A 21,942-nucleotide genomic window follows, 5' to 3' on the forward strand; every position below is an offset into this window, starting at 1 on the left:
ACTCCAAACATTGCACCAATCTAGGAACTGAACCGGAACTCAACTGAAGGCTACACCACCGCTCCTTTCTCAATGTACGAGCAAGAATCTGTTCAAATAAGTTCGTCTACTGCTGTTAGACTAAAAAGACAACTGCCACGGTGTTATTATAGAAAAATGAAAGGATGAATGTTTTTTTCCGAAGCATCAACAATATTGCCACTGTTCGCGGTGGTATGGGGAAAGAATGCATGCTGCTTGTAATCACCAGTCATTTTGTATTTGTTTTTTGGGTTTGTTTGTTTTTGTTTTGAATTAAATTAGTTTAGTGATAACATATCTTTAACTTACTTCTTAAGTTACTTACTTACTTTTACTACTTAAATCATTTGGAATGTCATCCCAGGTGGATTTGAGCTATTTACAAGTCGACAGCGCTCACAACTCACTTTTTGTAAAAACCATATATGCAACAGACTGTCAATGACAGTGTTGACAAGCCTGAAGTGGTGGTAAACGTCAGCTGCTTACCAAATTCTCACGGGTGTAACTGCAAGTGGACTTTCAACTTGGGTTCGTGAGTTGCGTTTACACACTTAACACATTACTTTAGAGTAGTTTGAACAGGGTGATGGATGGAGGTCTTTTTAAACGTTCCGACAAACCAAGAATTAAAATCAACACTAATCTGAGATTGCAACAAGTGAGTTGGGGTTGTACATCATGTTTTGGACAGTACATTCTAGTTATATAGAAGCCTATCAGTTTTATGTGTGAGAAATACCCGGAGTTTTGTCAGTCTCGGACATGCAGGTTTCGTGAAATCCACCAAATGAAGCGGACGAATCTGGAAACCTCGGAGCAAACTAAGATTTGCATCAGTCGAGACTGGGACTCGTCTTAGCAGATGCAACCATGCAGAACAAAAGCTGTACATGTGATCTTGTCTTACCATGTTCATAAGAAGCGAGTGAGTATCGTTTTACACTGGTTTTAGCAATGTTCCAGCAATACCTTGGCAGGGAGCACCAGAAATGAGCTTGACACTATGTACCCAGGTATTCATTAGGAGGAATGAGTTTTGACATTATATCAGTATTCGTGGACATATTTGCTCACTTATCAAGTTTAGTAATGATACTTTGTCAGTTTTTTTCACGATTCTAAGAACAGTTTCAGTCAGTGAGTCCATGAATATTCATATTCTGATTTAAGCACTTATTCTGACCACTTGTCATTCCTCATACATTAAACTGCTAGTTGATGTTGATTCAGCAACAGTTGGGCTGTATGGTATGTACAGACAAGAGCACAACAAAAACAGAGGGCAAGGGCTGAGTAGTAAGTTTATTGAACACCTTGATGTAAGGTGAGTGTGAGACAAGTGTGAGATCAAACAAAGACTGAATGTGACAGTGTGCATGTAGAGAGTAGTCATGTGTTGTGATGTTACACAGTGGCAGATCAAGAAGTTTAGGTGGGACTGAGAACTATTGAGTGTGTTTAATGCTGTTTTTAGAATATTGCAGCAAAATCATACCAGTGGACATCAGAAATGGGCTTCATACATTGCACCCATGTGAGGAATCGAACCTGGGTCTTCAAGGAAGAGACACTTTAACCATTAGGCTACCCCAGCGCCCAGCAGTAGCAGAGGCATGTGCAAATATATTTGTGAGCCAATATAGATGATGATTACGTTACTTTACTGTTTCTTGTATTGTGACCAGACATTTCAGACACAAGCACAGTCCCCCAAAATACTACAAGGACGCCACCATGAAATATCGATCCGTCTCTGTTGTGTTTGTACAGATGTATTGAAACTGAGAGACAGAGAGAACTAACTACAGAGTTCAAGATTTAGTTGAAATCTCTCAACATAAATAATGTCATCACAATGATATATACATGTGTATTATATAATTTCTTACAAGGCTGATAAGCATGCACCATATATGAAGAACCTTGAACTAAACACAAGTGAGTGAATGACTGTTGTTTTACACCAATCAGCAATATTCCAGCTATGTCAAGGAAGATTGTAAATAATCTAGTTTGGACTAGGCAAACCACTGGTGGATGAGCAACAGACCATGCACTGTTATAAAAAGTCCAACAATCGGCCGGGTCACATATAACCTAACGTTTAATACAGATTAGTAGAGATTACCTTCACCACAAGCATCATCTGATGCACAATCCACTGCATTAACAAACATGAACTACTGCTAACCTTGTGAAACATCAGATGCACAAACTTGATTATCACAAGGGCAATATTTCAATTTACCACCATCACTATTGAAGCAAAGAATCTTATTCATAAAGTTTTGTGATATCAACTAGAAACAATGTCTTCAAACATTTGTCAAATTGAAACTGCAACCTAAATCTGTCAGTATTGAGTCATATTAAACACCAAATATAGAGAACATGACAAATAACGAAAAAATACAATCAAAAGACATGAACAAATCTCAGAAACACCTACTCTTCATACCAAAATGTTAGTGTTTTTAATTTCATGATGATGCCCCATGTTTTAACATCATTGTCTTCTGTCTGAAATAAGCTTATTTAATGCATCTTGCATAATTTGGCCCATCTAGCAATAGAGATGTCATCATCTTTGGATCTGATTTACAGAAACCATTTTTCACTAGATGATGAATTGCACATATGTATTATTGACATGACAATAAGCACATCCATGTAAAACAGAAAAATGCAACTATATTGTGCACAAATAGAAATATCACTCACAAAGTAGCACTTCAGACAGCACTTAGGTCAATAAAAAGCACTACATGGTTGGGACAATCAGTTCATCAAATCATACTGAAAGTTAAGAAACATAAATTAAATGCTCTCATTCCACATGCCTAGTAATAGGAAACATTGTTAAGCACTGACTTGCAGTTCCCATGACCCTTTGCATTACATGAACAAAAGGAACATGGTTGTGTTCCTTCACCCAGTGTTGGACTCTGAAATGTCCACAAACCAAATATTTTTCAGGAAAACATATTTGAGTGTATACAGTGAATGCAATAACTTCAAATATGACATTGACAAAAGTAATGCATTTACCATGTTATCAAAATACCAGCTCATTCCTGCACTAGCATTCAGTGTAATGTGTCAATAACCTGCACACGATCTTAGCAATCAAAGGTGTACATCCCGATTTACTTATCACTGCTGTTGGCATTTCATATAGGGAAGGAATGTGATTCACTGTTTGTCAGTCTGCTTTTTTAACTTAATGATAAAGTCTTGACACAAGCTGAAGACCTCATGTACAATGTACTATGAAGTTAAACACTTGTTCCTTTCTTTTTTTTACAAAAGATTCATCAATACAGACAGTTTTCATGCAGGAATCACTCCATGTCATCAGTGTGTCAAGATGTTGTCCCTAAGGATGGAGACAGTTCTATGTTCTATAAAATACTGTTTGCTTCTTGAAATCACGAGCCTCCTCCAACTTGAGCTATTAGTGTGTCGCAGAGGTCTGTCAGCTCTGCTATTTCCTTGGCCTGAAACAAGTGGATACATGAATGGGGATGACATTTTGCAGACATCTAGGGGCAGCACAGGAAGGAGGGTATGACATTTATTGGCAAATACAGTTGTGTTCAGATCAGAAAGAGGGAGATGACATTTATAGGCTGAAACAGTCAGTTGGGTTCAGATCAGGAAAAGGGAGAGAACATTTATAGACTGAAACATTGGCAGTTGTGTTCAGATCAGAAAGAGCGGATGACATTTTTATAGACTGAAACATTGGCAGTTGGGTTCAGATCAGGAAAAGGGAGATGACATTTATAGGCTGAAACAGTCACTTGGGTTCAGATCAGGAAAAGGGAGACAACATTTACAGACTGAAACAGTCAGTTGGGTTCATCTCAGAAAGAGGGAGATGACACTTATAGGCTGAAACACTGGCTGTCGTGTTCAGACCAGAAAGAGGGAAATGACATTTATTGACTGAAACAATGGCAGTCATGTTCAGATCAAGAAGAGGATGATGACATTTGTACGTTGAAACAGTCAGTTTGGTTCAGATCCGGAAAAGGGAGACAACATTTATAGACTGAAACACTGGCAGTCATGTTCAGATCAAGAAGAGGGAGATGACATTTATTGACTGAAACACTGGAAGTCATGTTCAGATCAGGAAGAGGGAGATGACATTTATTGGCTAAAACAGTCAGTTGGGTTCAGATCAGGAAGAAGGGAAACATTTAGGTTCTTACGGCATGCTGAATACTATCCTCTGAACAATTCTGTACAAATCAATGCATGATGCTTTTATGGTCCTCTCTATTGTAATTAATGTTGTAGACATGTGATTAGAGGATGACAAAAGTGTATGAAGGAAATTAATAGAACCAGAATTTTGAGTTCGGTGGAAATATCACAAGGATGTGAGGAAATATAGCTGAGTAGAGATACTATACCTTCTGTTCCAGTGTTTTCTCCAGACCTTGTGCATGAAGTACACTCTTCTTCAGGGCGGCCTGAAGTTTGATGCTCTCAGCATTGCTACTTGACTTCTCTTTCTCCCTCTCTTCACAGGCTCTGTAAAAAAAGCGCATTGTACATTATATTGCTTATATGAACAGTTCAGAAATAATTTGAGAATCATGTTACCAGAGGAAGGAAATATCGATTATCTGTCCCAAATGAATGGCAGTGCAGCCATGAGAGAAGGAATTGTAGTGTCTCTTCACAATGAACAGACAATCCATTATTCTCAATATTTCCCTCTTCACATCATTCATTGCCAGTGACAGTTTAAGAAAGAACATTAAAGGTCACATGCAACCAAAAAATCAAACATACATGTAATTAAAACACAGTCATCACTTATTCATGATATATAAAATGCATTGCTGATTAAGAAAAGACAAATACACAAAATTATAAGCATATACATGTAATCACAAATCAAAAGTGCAATATTTTCTACTTGGGTTTACCACCCTCGAAATGAAGCAGCCACGATATCGAACCAGTAGGGGGTGGTGGGTGTGCACTCAAGCATAACACAACTTTTTCATTGGCCACTGGTTCATTTGCTTTTGCATACGCTTAGCTGGCTCTTTGTTTATGGCATATAAGCCTGATAGGTGTTAATTGCATGTGGTCAGTGACTGAAGTCGGGCATTGCATATAGTCATTAAGAGGCAGACAACTGAGTTTCCTCTGTGACAGAGTCTGCTTATCACAATCAGCATGTTTTTCTTATGTAACGAGTAGATTATTTACCTGTTTGTATACACAGCCAGGATTAGACTACTGCACATGTCATACTCTGGGCAGGCATAGTGTTTCAAGCCCCGTGAAGCTATTCACTGCGCATGTGTTATGAGCGCAGCTTAGCTGTTGAAACCACCTTTTCCCCCAGCGTAGGGGCAAAATTAGTGAATTGTTTGAACTCTGATTTCGCGGGCTTTCTTTCATTGCGTTTTTTCCCCAACTTTATAGGCTGAATTGGCATTTTTGATGATTTGTTTCGGTAAGTGCATACCAAAAGGTATCAGAATCTGTACAGTTGTGTTTTACGTTGCATGTGACCTTTAACAAAAACATATGACATGTCAACCAAGAGGAAAAATCAGACCTACTGTTAAGATGATACTAGTGTTTGATGGCTTAAAAATAAAATTTTAAAGTACATCACTGATGTAGGGTATTTTAACCTAAATATTAATGATTACTTGAATTTATAACGTATGTCCTCAAGGCACCAAATCTGTAGTAAACATGTCAGTGTCACGTTAGCCATACAACTGACACTCGCACATTGGCAATTTTAAACCCTAAAAAAAATATTTAATTGTCTCAGTGACCAGCACTGTCAAGCAAAACCTTGACCATTTTCTTCAAAATCCTATGCTGTAAAAGACAGACTTTGATCAAAGCAAACACTGGGATTTAAGAGAGGGAGTGCTTGAGGTTGTTTTTATGCTGGAGAGGCAGGGTGAGGTGAACAATTTCAACTACTGTTTGTTTTGAAATAATCATCAAGAATCATGATAAAGAAGTACGAGTTGATATACGAACTGTTTGATCTTCATCTCTGCTTGAGTTTTCAGCTTGTTCATCGCTTCATCCTGCTGTTGCATCTTTGCAATGAGTGACTTGTTAGTCTTCTTCAACGTCTCTTCATTCTATTAAACAACAAGAATTAGATGATCTTTTGGAACAGGGTAGCAAATAACCTTAAAAATTCACAGGATACTTCCATATTACCCTTTACTTGCATGCAAAAAAGACTGTGTTATAAGCACTATTACACATCTCCTTGATGTTTTGAGTTTTAAGATCTTGGTCCCGATACGCAAAACATTTGCAAGCCTTTGATTTACATTAAAACAGGTCATATTGTTACAAACATTCCAGGATTGGGACCTTGTAGTACCAGTAATTCAGTGTAATTCAGTGTACGTTTATGTTGTTTTGAGCATTATGTCGGACTATATACAAAAAAAAAAAGAGTTCTTCACATACTGAACTTGTGTGGTATCAAACCCATGACATCTACGTAAGTGAATGCTTTAACCACTTGGATATCTCACTTCCTTGTTTATAACACTACTATGTTACAAAACACTGGAGAAAATATATTTAAGATATCTGATCACTGATCTGAACTTGTTTACCTTTCTGTAATCTTCTAGCACTGACTTAACCTTCTCATACCGCCGATGCAGATCAGCAAAGGACTTCTCCACAGACTGTAGGTCCTCTATTGCCTGAATGAGGAAATTTTATATTAAGATTGTACCAAAGTCACAAAGAAGAAAGGTCCCTTCATTGTCTGCCCCTTGCAAAGAAAACTGACTACAGAAAATTACGATTGTATAAATGGAATATCTACAGCTTGTCTCAAGAATTTTTTACATTTTTATCCGAGTTGACTCACAAAAATCTGGTGACAATGTTATCAGTCCCTTATGAATACTGCTGCATGAACATTTGAAGCAGAACACTAATGGAAATCCTTTAAGCAGCCTTCAAACGGCAAACTAGAGTTTGAATACAAATGAGTGGTAATATTCCAGCAACTGAGTTGTCAAACTGTTGTAGGGAAATATGATGGGTCTCTATTCTCACCAACTTTTCTTTCAAACTCTTGGTGTTGTCAAACTGTTGTTGTTCAGTTACCAACAATAACAGTCAACCAAATTATCACGTGACCGCGCTGATAGGGACATTGTGCTCAAATGGCACTGCAGTTTGATAACAAGTGTTTGTCGTGTGAAAACTACTTTGACAATTTCAACATGTGTTGTCAAACTTTACTTTGCCATGTGAAGGCGGCTATTAAACATGCAGGTCTTCAGTTTGATGAGTGAATGTTTCAATGACTAAGCTACAACACCAAGTGTGCTAAATGAGATTTACCATACATTACTACTCTGCATTGTCAGAATGATTCCCCTTCAATAACAGCATTTCAAGTTACTACTGTTCTGATTTAAATACAATCTTTTCAATTTAGTTGACTCTAAGTAATATGTTACTTGGAGACTATCCTGCTTTGAATCATCAAAAATCATTAGTACTGACAACAAATGGAATATTTTATCATGCTTTGAATCAACAAAAATCATTAGTACTGACAACAAACGGAATATTTCAGTTGTACTGTAAGACACATGGTGAGGGGCAACTTCCTTCAGTGATCTGTTTAGAAAGTGTGTAAACCTAATGTGACATGTCTCTATTACCTGATTTCTTTCACTCTTTAACTTGTTTGTGGATTCTTTAGATTCGCAGGAATTCTTTTCCTTTTCACCTGAAAGTAACATCACACAAAGAACTTAATGACAGTTACACATCATGAAGTTCATGACAAAAGCAAACAGAAACAAGCTTGCTCCAGGATTTACAGCAAACAAAACAAAAATATTTGCAGATGTTTGTCCTTGTAAATGATAAATAAATTTTGTTCATTTCTTTAATAACCATCACAACTTGTTGAAGCCGATAGGAAATATATCTTCTCCCTTCATAATAACCAATTACTGTTCCGAGAATATTAAATGGTTGTCTCTTGACCATGTCCCTTTATATCCTGACCACATCAATAATTCTTCCAGATAAAATGACCTCCCTCCAAATATAGTGAAGGGCATAATTTAGAAGTCTAGATAAGCTGCATATCTGCGTGAAATACCCATTTGGGTTAAGTTCCAAAATATGCAGTAAAATACATCTGTAGCGTCCCAAATACACAAAGGAAATTGCTGAAATGCTTTGGTTCGTTGTTGACTTGCATAGCCTGACTTACCAGTGAAAAACAAATGTATAACAAAAAGTAACAAATTGTTAAATGTTACAAGTAGATCGGGTGGATTATCAAATTTCACTCTGTAACTGTACACTTATGCTTATGTAGAAATTTGACATTTTCTTACACCAGTAATGATCCATGTAGTATCACATTATTGTTAAAAAACAATAATAGTATTTTCCAAATGTGTTGTGATATGGATCAGTCATGTGCATCACTGTTTCAAACTGTGGGATAAGTGTACCCTGTTGAAGGGTTTAGTACTAGATCAAAGAAGGATAATCTACTCACTGACTAGTTCATTGATGAAGGATTCGTATTCAACAACAACTTGTCTGAAACAAAAATAACATAACATATCAGCTGAAGACAGAAAACAGACTTCTGAAATAGAGTGAGTGTGTTTAATTTTACGCTGCACTCAGCAATATTCCAGCTATATGGCGACCGTCTGTAAATAATCAAGTCTGGACCAGACAATCCAGTGATCAACAACATGAGCATCGATCAGCACAATTGGGAACTGATGACATTTCAACCAAGTCAGCAACCTGACCACCCGATCCTGTTAGTCGCCTCTTACGACGAGCATAGTCGCCTTTGATGGCTAGCATAGGTTGCTGAAGGCCTATTCTACCCCGGGACCTTCGCGGGTGTCTCAAATAGGGACAAAACAATTTATTTCGAAGAAATGTGAAATTTTCCATAACATTTCTAAAACTTTGCCTAAACATTTGTAATTTAAAGGTCAAGAATAACCCTCAACACACCTCATTTTTTGTTATCACTGACCTCATCTGTTTGTTCTTGACCTCCAGCTGATCGGCCAACTCCTTATAGTGCTTCACTTCCACACTGAGGGCTGTCTGCTTCTTACTTGACTCCTGCTCCAAGGTGAGTTGTCTTCCTTGATACTCCAGCGTCAGCTCCTGACGCAGATTTTTCAGCATCTTCTTGACATCTGTCTCAGAGTACTTCAGCACCTAGTAATGACATTCAGTTCCAAATCAGCTGGATCACTAGATCTACATGCAACAACTCTCTTCAACACAATTACTTTCAGAGAACCAATTTCCCACATCTCTCTTCATCAGATGTAAATTATTCTGTTGACTTATAACTGTCATTGACAATGCCCATCCTAACACCCAATACCAAATGGTGGCTAATAAGTCACAAAAGCCTATCAGCTTAATCATGGTTATCAGTTCATTAGAGTATTCAGTATCCATACCTCAACAACCTCGAAGAAGGTTTCATCTTTCTTAGTATCTTGTCTGGGTGCAGGAGCTGCCTGACCTTGAGTCGGACCTTCAGTCTGATCTGGTTTCTTTTCCTGGAACATTTAGTAAACATGGTGAGTGAGTGAGTGAGTGAGTACGCTTGGTTTTGTGCCGCTTTAAGCAATATTCCAGCAATATCGTGGCAGTTGACACCAGAAACTGGCTTCATACAATGTACCCACGTGAGGAATTGAACCAAGGTCTTCGGTGTGACGAATAAATGCTCTTAACCACTGGTCTACCCCGAGTAAGCATGGTAGCTGCATAAACAATATATAAATAATATAAGATCTTAATATGTCATTTACTGTAATGTTATAAAAATATGATAATAATCCACAAAGATTCCATGTCACATATATATGCAAGCACGCACACACAGAGCATTATTCCAAAGCCAAGTAAGGTCAGTTCTTTGGTACATGTGATAATAATTATTGTTTGGTGGGATTTTCAAGGACACTCAGAATCGCTATGGATGCTTCTGTGTAGGTCTGTCACTAACTGAATCTAGTGATTACAAGTCCTGCAGACTGTGACCATTCTGTACACAAGAGACTGTTCAGTCATCTCATGTGCCCACTCAGTCTACTCATAATATAAGTGGTTACAGATTTGTTTAAAACTTTCATATTGTCTAGAAATGAAAATATAAGGTACAAGTGATAACAGAAGTTTTATCACACCTGGTTTTAACAAGGGAAATATGAACACATACATGCACAAAAATCCAACTGTATTGTATAGTCTGACTTTTTGTAATGTTTTAAACAGAAGACAACCAATATAATGTCCAATTATTTATCTATAGATAGCACTATCAAAATAACATCTGAAAGTTACTGCTGACATTGAATCATAATAAGTAATAATTGATCATAGTCCGTCAAATGGAGGTACCCCTGAAAGTGAAAAGTCTCCATAGTGCAGCAAGTAGCCACCTTGAGCTTGTACACAGGCCGTGCAACATCACCTCATTTAGTTCATTAGAGTTTGGAAAGAATGCATGAGGTAAAGGAAATTGTTCAAACACCAATCTCTGTTTCAACTGTGCAGGTGTGAGTGGCTGCAACAGTCCTACATCCAGTTTGTCCCAGAATGTTCAAGGGGGCCATATCCAGGGAAGGAATGCCATCCGATGGTTATGGAAGAACATTAACATTGTTCTGAGCTAGATAATCTATGGACAGCTTTGTTGTGAGAGAGCTGTTAATATCACTGGCATTGTTGGCATGTGAAAATTGCTGCTTGAGTGAGATGAGAGACCCAGATGAACCAATCTTGCACACGAGATGTGATCCATGTTCCATGCAGTATGGGGACAATTGGCACCAATTCAAGTATGCTGACGATGTTGAGCAAGTCATGTACTGATGGAAAGACATCAGTCCTATTGTCCTGGTATAATGGTTGCACAGCACCACGGTGCCACTTTCCAATGCCTATATTCACATCTGCTCTGAAGTCAGTCTTGGCATTGTTTGTGTGGCTTGTACATCTCCTAGCGTTCACACTGAACTTTACCATGAATGTTTAACTTAAATGAGATTTCATGTTTTCATAATCTACGTTTCTTTGGCTGTTCAGTATAGTTACAAGGTAACTGCTTTGGAGACAGTTTTGTTTTATTATTTGTTCGAATTAAGATTGTTCGCTACCACCTGACCTCCTCCAACAAGTTCCAGCTCACTCTTTGTGAGTATCTCCTAATTAACTCACTCACTACTACTGCAAACTTTAATAGCTTCATTATGAGCAGATATGAAATGAAATCCAAGTTCCACTTTGAAACCGTAAGTGGAACTTATCTAGTTGTTCATGGACAAATAAGATACCATTATTTGATTGCCCTAAATGAAATCTGACTTATCCCGGCTGTCGGGTGATGGGATTTTTTAACCCCTGACCATAGTCTCATGGGCAATAGCATAGCTTAACTGAATACAAGGGCTGAAGCACTGACAGTCACTGCATAAATATGAATGACTACACATGTATTACCTGTTGAATTTCCTCTGCCTCTGGACTACAGGAGAAGATGAGATCAACCAGGAGCGGTTTAGCTTCCTTCTTTTCTTCCACGTCTTCTTCTTCAAAGATGGTTTTGGATACAGCAGCTGGAGGTCTTCGCTGGACCAGGATAGACCTCCGTCGACCTCCACCACGTGGGGGCGTACCCATCAACATGATACTCTCGTCACTGAAATCATTACGCAAACTTACAAGCCTGGAAGAGAGTGTTTGGTAGGTGCTGAATGACATTGCATTGTAGCAGGGTTTCACAAGATACAGCCACTGTTTATATTTCATGTACTTTTCATCCAAAATGCTAGCTTTAACCATACTTTTGATAGTAGTATTTGATGCTGTTTAAACAAGGCTTCCAACTAAAATATAAAAAAAACTGTAAGAGAAAAGGCTAGTTAAGGGCTTGTCCTTAGTGATGAAAGATTCAGATGTGTCATACTTGATGAAACCCATGTTGGGGCTCATAAATCTCATTGTATTAGCACAACTTTGGCTCTGATTTTTGAAAACAAACACAGGGTTTCACTAAATTTACGTAATGTCAGACAAGGTCTGTTTCTGACAGAAAATAACTGTCCATGCAAAACACATGTGTGACGAGGCACAATCAGCCAGAATACTTATAATAACCAGTTAAACCTCTTGACCACCTCTTTAAACTAACACTAGATGACACTGGAGTGTGAAGAAGATTCAGAGAAGCAGTAGACACTGAACACACCTAGATAAAGATGAAACGTAAGTTTAACCTACCCATCTTTAACTACTTCCATCTTCTGTATTCCACGTGTTATTCCTGGAGATAGAAACATTTTGTATGAGTAAAGGACCTTGGCTAGAGATGACAAAACAGGAAGTGATGAATAGAACTATGAAGTACATTATGATTCATTACAATTTAACTGTGAACACTAGTATCATATGAGGTGATTATTATATGGAGATTATTGCACTCATGTAGCGTCATGCTTGCATGTGTGTGTGGCTGTGAGTGAGAGAGTGAGCAATGGTTTTTACACAGAATATTCAGCAATATTATGGTGGAGAAGACCAGAAATATTGTACCCATGTGGGGAATCAAAGCAAGGTCTTTGGCCTCATGAGTAAATCAGTTAACCACAGTCAATATTTCAATAGATATACGGCATATTACTGCAAATAAGCCAAATTTCAAGGACCACAAAAATAGCAGTCTGTAGAAGGGGGTTGGCTTATCTACAGCTTACATTTTCATCAAAATTATATTCTGGTGTCAAGAAAATGACATCATGTAACTTCAGATGAATGATAGGAGAAAAGGGTTAGTGAAGGCGTTAAATTTGAAATGAAACATCACAAGACAAGATTATGCAAATTCTCAGTTTTCATTTGTTTGGGGTCTTTCGTCAATACAGATTTGTTGACTATATCCGATGACTGACCACGATGAGAAGATGAATGAAAGTTAGTAAGCTGGCTTATCTGCAGGACATGCCATTTTGATACAGAATTTAAGGGTGAAGTCAGGGCTTCACCTTATCTATGAGATCGGCTTATCTACAGTAATATATGGTACATCAAACAGAGTTCATGTTGAACACATGCTCTATAGCTTGAACAGCTTATTATTAGAAACCTAATAACGCAGTATAACCTCTCTTAATACACACCTGCAGGGCTGTGTGCAGGTTTAGAGTTGACCAGAGGATCAAACTTCACATACAGAGACATACGTGACAGATCAGACTCAGCATTCTGCAAACATTACAACACACATTTTACAAAACAAGCAGATAACATTACCCCTAATCTCAAAGAAAATATCAGACTTAACTAAGTCAGATTTCAAAAAGTAAAATTCCCACTGACATTCTCGCTATGAGAACAGCACCATATCAATAGAAACTATCAACAGCAGGGCTTCAGATAATTTTTCAACATGAGGTGTACATACGCTTTATTTTTTTCAATATAAGAGTACTGGGAAAAGTTAGAGTACTGAATGAAATTTTATCTCGTGTAAGTAATCTCGTGTTTCTTTTCATATATGTACCACAACATTGCTACGGTTGTGTAAACAGGTCAATAAACAATAAAGCAATATTTTTTCAGATAAGTACGCCCTTAATGATTTTAAGACCGTACACCATTGCTGTGGTGCGTATCTGCCATGTTTTCTGACTTTTTTCCCTACTGTATCATGCATATTTTTTATCTGTACATGCGCCGATAAGGCCATTATTTACTCTGACAAATAGAGTCCCTGATGATTAATATAATTATTTGAAGTGAAAATTTTAGTGACAAATTTAGTGTGATCAAATGAAAAAGAAAAACCTTCTAGAATTCATATAGTAGTACATTCTGTGCTTGAAATGGAAGGACCTAAGAATAATGAGATTTTCTCCTGCCATCCACTTACGTTTAACATTAGGATTCTGAAGAGGATCCTTTCCGTGCCATATTACAAACAGACATGTACAACTGGTAACTCTGGCATAAAGCTCTGAACAATGACGTAATTCTAAAAGACAAGGACCCATGAAGGTCCAGGTTAGAATCGATCCTCAGTAGCCCATGCTTGTCAAAAGAGCAGACAATAGGATCAGGTGACCTGTCTTCCTCATTTGCTTGACACATGTCCTCATATCCCAGTTGTGTAGATAGAAGCTCATGGAGCTGATCACTGGATTGTCTGGTCCACACCTGATTATTTACAGACCACTGCCACATAGCTGGAATATAGCTCTGTGTGGCGTTTAACAACAAACCGACCAACTATAAAACAAGGACACAAGGAGTATAACTCACAGTGTTGTTACTGCCAAAGGTCTCCAGCATGTCCCAAACATTTGGATCACTGAATACTGAAACACAATTTATTTCATGAAAATTAGATTAACACAACCAACAAAACACTGAAAGAAAAAAAATCAAAATGTCTCTCAAAACTATTGTCAGCCTCAAACATTTACAATCAGCTCATCCAAGTTTGCAGCAGGAACTATTCTAGACTCTGGTAGTACTAGTACAGTAGGTGTTACATTCTGTAGTTTATAATCATTTTTCATTAATTCACATAATATTACTTCCAAACAATGCAAACAAATTATTTGTATACCTTGGTGTTCAAGACACTAAATTTCAAAATGAAATTGTAAATGCTATACAATAACCTGAACCTGGGCCTAGATTTTCGAAACTCTCTCAGTGCTAAGATAGTCGTAAGTTAATGGATGACACTAACGACAATGGCACTGAGACAGTTTGGAAAATCTAGGCCCTGGGTTGTTGCAGCAAATAATCTTATTTTGATGCATGAATGTGAAATGTTTTAAAACTAGTCTGCAAACTGTGGACAGTTGCTAATCCATCTTATGCCAATCGCACCGGTAGTTGAAGATGTAAACAAACCACCCAGTAGGGAGTCAATTACACATGTTGTGATCTCTTGATTATTTATTTAGGACTGCGCTTATGACAAAAGTGGGTGCTTTACATAGGATTACTTGACAGCTGGCCTCTATTCCAAAACATAGTAGATTGAGAGCCATGCTTACTTTCCAGTCTAAGTAAACTTAGTATTATTCATTACACTGCAATACTGTGTCTAACAAACCCTAGTAGAAGGTTGCATCAGGTATCCTCTTCAACTGCCCAATCAGAATACAGCCTACAAAACCATGATATTTGCACATGCCTTTTGAACTTTTACCTCGAAAAAGTTTGTACCTGAACAATTCTGAATGCTATTTTCCATACAATCACTTCTCAGTTATGCACATGGAACGCGCCACAACAGTGAGTGAACAGTAACTAAAACAGCGCTATTGTCAATAGTCAAGAATGTGAACTTGCGGACATATTACATGATGGTAACCTCAGAAAGCTCTAAGAGTACCTATACTGCAGGTCAAATATATATGTTCTATGCAGATTTTCATTAGTTGAAAGATCAGTGTCGGTGGCCGGGAAATTTTGAATGTCCCGCCGAACCCTAAACAGTAGTTGTCTGATTGGTTCACTCCATTCGACTGCCTCGCATTTGATTGGATGGTCATAGGTTGCTCAAAGGTTTGCAGACGTGACCTACTAGGTTTTGTTAGACTCAGTTATGCAGTGCAACAAGTAATAGTGAGCCTAAGTTTACTTTGACTGGTTCAGTTTTATACATGTGGCAAGCACAGTCAACCACTTACTAAATCTACAGACTATGATGCAAGGAGGTAAGTTTGGAGAAGGACATGAGAACAATTTTGACCTTTATGGAATCTATGCTAAGACTATGGAAGTTTGATCATCATCAGTGGCAAGATTGCCCTGTGAAAGTTCTTATGATTTGAAATCAATATTCACCTTCATTTGCAGGTCTGAAGTCATCCTGGGCAAAGTTCATACCGTCCTGTCCACCAGCTGTATCCCCTGTGGCAATCATGCACATGACGTTGTTGCCTAGGAAATCCATCCCACCAGAATTCTGCCTGGGAGTCTTTGGTAGTCCATTATTGTTTAAGTTGTTAGAATTACCCAACCCTGTCTTTGTCTGGAATGGATTAAAAGCGTCCAGATTGTCAAAAGGATCAACACAACTTGCCTGGGCTGGCTGTTGCTGAGGAGCTTGTGAATCTATCATCACAGGTGCATCTACCCTTGTCTTTCCGGCAGGTGAATTTCCAATTTTCACTTTGGTTGCAAAGGGGTCCCCGGCTGAATCTAACCCTGCTGGTAAACCAAATGACTGCATTGGCTGTGCATTCTGCACCTGTACACTGGGAACCAAGGTGTCTAAGCCAGTCATCAGACCAGATGGTTTGACTGGGGAGTTGGGTACCTTGGACTTGCTTTGAAATGGATCTCCTACATTGTCTACAGCGATTGTGGGATTGTCTGTTTTCACAGGTGAATTGTGCAGCTTGGTTTTAGTTTTGAAAGGATCACCATCTGGCAATGACCCTGGAGAGTTTTGAATCTTAGACTTGGTTTGGAATGGATCAGCAGCATCACTTGGCACAGCTGAGACTGGCTTCACTGGAGAATTAGCCACACAGGTCTTTGTCTTGAAGGGATCAATGTTATCAAAGTCCAGCGGTTGGTCACACGTTGTGGATTTGTTTTCTGTTTCAGCGACAGCCTTAAGAGCATCTTGTTTCACTTTAGGTGAATTCATGACATGGCATTTTGCTTTGAAAGGATCAATAGCATCAGTACCAAGATTAGCTGAAGATGTTGATTCAGTTTTCAAAGGTGAATTGGCCACTTGATTGCTGGTTTTGAAAGGATCTATCTTTTGGTCTGCATCTGTAAGTGGTGGAGCTTCTTTTTTCTTATCTGGGGTATTGACAACTTGGGACTTCGTTTTGAAAGGGTCAACATCATCAAGATTTTCTGGTAGACCAAGAGTTGTCGATGGTGTTTCCTTGAGTGGGGAATTTGGTATTTGTGATTTAGTTTTGAATGGATCAACATCAAAATTTTCTAGTTGGCTCCCAGTTGAAACAGATGGTGTTTCCCTGGGAGGAGAATTTGGTATCTGAGATTTACTTTTGAAAGGATCAACATCTTCCAGATTTTCTGGTAGGCCTGCAGTTCCTGATAGTGTTTTTTGGACAGGTGAATTTGGTATTTGTGATTTACTTTTAAAAGGGTCAGCATCTTCAAGAGTTTCTGGGAGGCCCATAGATGCCTCTGCAGTTTTTGATTGTGTTTCTTTGACAGGGGAATTTTGAATTTGTGACTTGGGTTTAAAAGGGTTGAAATCTGATTCCGGCAGATCAGTAGATTCAGGAGAGGTTTTTACTGGTGAATTTGCAATTTCTAATTTGGACTGAAATGGATCTATCTGTTCAACATCATCCAGCAAATTCTCAATTACAGTGAGATCTGCAGTTCCTAGTGTCGAGTTAATGGTTGAGTTCTGGCATGGAGAGTTAACCAGCTGAGTCATGGGTTTGAAAACATCAGTACCATCAAGACTGCCTGGAAGCCCCTCAGTACACTCAAGTGAGGAAAACTCAGATGTCTGGTTTGATTCTTGTTCCTTTGTTTCACCATCCCTCAAAACCGGTTTCTCAGCAGACTGGGCAGAAGATTTAACAGGTGAATTTTCAACCATGTTCTTAGATTTAAAAGGGTCAACTTCGTCCAGGTTTTCAGGCAAAACATTGGATACCTCAGAACCAGTAGTTGATGGAGAATTAGCAATTTGAGATTTGGGTTTAAAAGGATCAATGTCATCCAAATTATCTGGTAAACCAGTTGACACTGTTGGCGCAATCACTGGAGAATTTGCAATTTGCGATTTAGGTTTAAATGGGTCAACTTCATCCAAATTGTCAGGTAAACCAGTTGACACGACAGAAGGAACCACAGGGGAATTTGCAATTTGTGATTTGGGTTTAAAAGGATCGATGTCATCCAAATTATTTGGCAAACCAGTTGACACTGTAGGAGGAATCACAGGAGAATTTGCTATTTGCGATTTCGGTTTAAATGGGTCAACTTCATCCAAATTGTCAGGTAAACCAACTGACACTTCAGAAAGAGGAATCACTGGAGAGTTTGCTATTTGTGATTTGGGTTGAAATGGATCAACATCTGAATTGTCAGGTAAGGCTTTTACAGGTGTATTCTTTTTTTCTTTTTGTTGCTGAATCTTTGGCTTTAAAGCATCTTCATCCTGAGTATCGGCCTGTCCAGTCATTGAAGCCAGAATACTGTCATCATTAGTGCCTCCTGGGGCAGCTAATGGAGAGTTGGCAATCTCAGAGTTTGTCTTGAAAGGATCCACATCCTCCTTGCTCCTTACTGGGGTATGAACAGGTCCAGCTGGAGATCCAGCAACATTCCTGATAGAGGAAGCTGGTACAGATGTGACGGGAGAGTTGGCCAGACCACCCTTGGATTTGAAAGGATCTGCATTCTCATCATAAGCATAGGCCTTTGTTTGGAACTGAATTTCATCATCCGAGTCTGCTGATACTGTGTAGGCATCACTGAAATAACATACCAGGCAACTGAACCCAATGGACACATTTTTGGGGGTAAAGATTAATTATTAGCAGCCAGCTTCACAAGCAAAGCTCAAAACATCTTTTTAAATCCTTGGTACATATACATAAAGAAAACTGTTGTATTCGCTCTTCCTTTATATGATAAATAGATATACCTAACACTAGTTCCATAATTTTGATAGAAAACTTGGCAATTATCGTTAAATTTGACATTAAAAATACAAATTGTAAATTAATTGTTCTTCCATGTGCTAAATAAGGATTAACCAGTATTCATTTCTAACATCGAGACCAAGAAGAAAAGTGGCTGGTGAATTAAAGGAATGTGGCTTGTTTAGTAAATAAAATGTTAAACTTCATTATACTAGTACATTTTAGCAAAAACAATTTTGTGCAAATGTGGTGCTTGTTATTTGTTTGATAATTAGTGATAAGGTTAATTTGTTATTTCCCTTAAAATACCCAAACAGGGCTCAGTGTGGCAGTCATCTAGCCCTGACCAAGGACATGCAAGTGGTTCAGATGGTGCAGACTGACGTCCACTTACACCGGGACTGGCAAAGATCTAATTATATCATGGATAACTTCAGCAGCAAATGCTGTATAGTCTCGGTGGTCGTTCTGGGTGAGACAACTGGTACGTTCTGCCCACAGTTCTTTGTCTTCCGTATCTCTTACAATATCATACCTGTTGGTGGTGGAAGGTGGTGTGGCTAGTGGAGAAGACTGGGAAGGCACCTGGACATAGAAACAAATATAGTGTATTCATGCATAAGTCCAGCCATGCTGAACCAACAATCATGTATTCATTTAAATCGGTCTATATACAGTCAAACCCTGTTGTCTCGAATCAGGTCCAAGGGAACAGTCGACTTATCTGAGTGTTCGACCCATCCATCAAGAAATAAAGACAAATATAAGGGAATCAACAGGAACCAAGAGGTGACTTCGACACAACCAAGAGTTTGTCTCAACCTAGTTTGAGAGACTGGGGTTTGACTGTATTTGAAAATAAGGGGGAACACTATGTAACAAGAAGACATGGTCATCAATATTCCCAGTCACAAGGTGTCTGTTTTCTAACTCCACGACAACAATCATGTCCTGAAAACGCATGCCAAATTTGGTCTCCCTGTCTATAATGGTTACTGAGAAAATATGTTGAAAATGGGGATACTGTACACAAAGTCAAGAAGTGCATGACAAGGGTCATAACTCTGTAACAAACTGTGACATGCTTTTTCGTTTTGAATGCAATCAAGCCATGATGAACATGATGAAGGCATGTCTTGAAAACACATACCAAAATAGGTATCCCTATCTATAACAGTTACTGAGAATATCTGCTAACATGCATGGAGCTCAAACCTATATTCCCCTCACATCATGACGGGAGTAATAAATGGCTCAAAGATGGGGTTCCTTCACGAAATATATTGAAAGCCAGTTCTCAAAACATGATAACTGATAATGGTAATTAGATATTTACACTGAAAACTGACAAAACTGAAAGCATGCACATAAAGAAAAATTATTTTCAGCCAAAATAGGAAAAGTTACAACAAAAACACATATCAAGTTACACAAGCAGTTGAAGATGAACATTGCAAAGTGTAATATGTACCTTAAGATTTTTATTGCCAGGTGACTGGAGCTGCACGACATTTTCTACTGGTTTCAGCACTGATCTGATGGAGGGGCTTCCACTCACTGCCTTCGCTCTTGCCATTTGCACTGGTGGGGTGTTCTCATCCATGGTGGACATTCCTAGTTAATAATAAACACACTTCTCAGTTTCTGCCAATAAGGAGAAACCTGTACCTTATGCTGAATTGTTTGACTGAATAATCGGTGAATTGATCAATCTAACTTGCGTAAGTGATTATATATGATTGATATTTGAAATATGAAATATGAACCATCAAATTAAACATTAGAGAGTACGTATAGCTTTGAATACACAATGTCATTTAGTTTGTGGTCAAATGTAACACGTTATATTCAGGATTAAACTTTCTCTGTAAAGTACAAATTCCCATCTGGGATTCGAACCCGCATCCTCAGAGTCAGGCACCTAATCGCCACTTTAGTACTAATCTGGTACTTCAGTTTGGTTGTCTGACACCTATCAGCCAACACACAGGTCAGCTGTCAGCCTTAGTGAGAAAGTGTACTCCCAAATATAGCCCGTGTTACATTGAAATAGCACAATTAATTAATAGATTGTTAACCATTGCCCTAAATCACAATTGCTGGGGTCAATAGAGCTGACTTTGGTAACTATGATAAAATTAATCAGGCTCAACTGCTTCACCTTGTCCTGAAGAGTAAACTCATCTCATCTTTGACAGGCAATGATTGTAACAATTAGTCGGGTTTGTTGTTTTAACTTTTTAATGTTATGATAGTTTTCGTCAGACCCTCTCACAACAGAGGCCGAAAATTGGAAATTGAAACACAAATTCCCAGTAACAAGAATCTCTTAGCCTCCAGTTCCATTTAAGGAAGAACACACTTAGGGGTCCTCGTATGTGCTTGCCAAATACATTTATTTTGGATTCGGAAATAAATTCCCGGAACATTATGATTAACTCAAATATTTCCTGTCATGAACTGGATCCACATCATATTTGACGAGACAATGGGCTAAGTAAAGGCCCTAAAGACAAAAGATTTTCACAACACATTTAAGTGCTGATGAAACATTTGTCAGTTAAGAAGTCAAGAAGATGACAGGATGTTCAACATGGTCTATATTCATTCATGATGCCTCCGTGATGAATGCATGATCAAAACATTGCATTCGGCATTTGCAGATGTGCGTCGTTTCATTTGTAAATTAACCTCGTCAAACAGCAGAAAACGACTTTGGCATTCTATGGTTGACTTTAAAATCATGTCCTAGGGTAAACAAAGCTCACCTAATGATAATCGTCGCTTCCTCTATTCCTGTCTTCAGTTCGTCTAAGCTGTTGATGACAACAGCAACTCATTCAAATGATACACTGCTCGCGTTTGAATTTACCGCCTGCGCATGCGTATTACCGAAAGCGGAAGTAAACATCACCACGACCCGCCGTAGTTACACAAAATCAACTTAGACCTACTGAACATGCATAGTACATAGTTAAACGTCAGATAAACTACACTATAACGCACAGTGATGGTACAGATTGTGCGAATCTTTGAACACGCAAACAGGCGAAAAGAAGAAGGCATTTCTGTCTTCTGTTTTTTTTCTGTCAGGGAAGCAGTTCTTTGAATTAGTTCAACAACTCTTTCGTTAAATAGGGCGATGTAGGAGTGCGCCGAAGACCCACTTGGGTATAATGTACGAAGCCCATCTATTCTG

General features: G+C 38.4%; 1 protein-coding gene across 1 annotated transcript; it reads right to left on the bottom strand.

The window, feature by feature from the left end:
* Positions 1–1,309: 1,309 nt before the first annotated feature.
* Positions 1,310–21,648, bottom strand: LOC137265311 (transforming acidic coiled-coil-containing protein 3-like). The gene is made up of 16 exons (XM_067800676.1): positions 21,512–21,648; positions 20,215–20,357; positions 19,279–19,328; positions 15,937–18,572; positions 14,392–14,447; positions 13,251–13,335; positions 12,355–12,397; positions 11,575–11,773; positions 9,525–9,626; positions 9,083–9,273; positions 8,582–8,625; positions 7,725–7,792; positions 6,654–6,746; positions 6,055–6,161; positions 4,446–4,566; positions 1,310–3,521 (listed from the first exon to the last, which is right to left on the bottom strand). Exons 2-16 carry the CDS (start codon positions 20,353–20,355, stop codon positions 3,453–3,455), a joined length of 4,005 nt encoding a protein of 1,334 aa, XP_067656777.1. The 5' UTR covers positions 20,356–20,357; positions 21,512–21,648; the 3' UTR covers positions 1,310–3,452.
* Positions 21,649–21,942: the final 294 nt, after the last annotated feature.

Source organism: Haliotis asinina, chromosome 15, assembly GCF_037392515.1.
Source record: "Haliotis asinina isolate JCU_RB_2024 chromosome 15, JCU_Hal_asi_v2, whole genome shotgun sequence".
Taxonomy (NCBI): Eukaryota; Metazoa; Mollusca; class Gastropoda; order Lepetellida; family Haliotidae; genus Haliotis; species Haliotis asinina.

Bases quoted from the DNA above. Each gene is read 5' to 3' on its own strand.
- LOC137265311 (XM_067800676.1), bottom strand. From the start codon at position 20,355: ATGTCCACCATGGATGAGAACACCCCACCAGTGCAAATGGCAAGAGCG. The intron at 9,627-11,574 runs GTAATACATGTG...TAAATGTTCCAG, and splicing joins AGGCAGAGGAAATTCAACAG to GAAAAGAAACCAGATCAGAC. The intron at 7,793-8,581 runs GTGAGTAGATTA...TGTTACTTTCAG, and splicing joins CTTCATCAATGAACTAGTCA to GTGAAAAGGAAAAGAATTCC.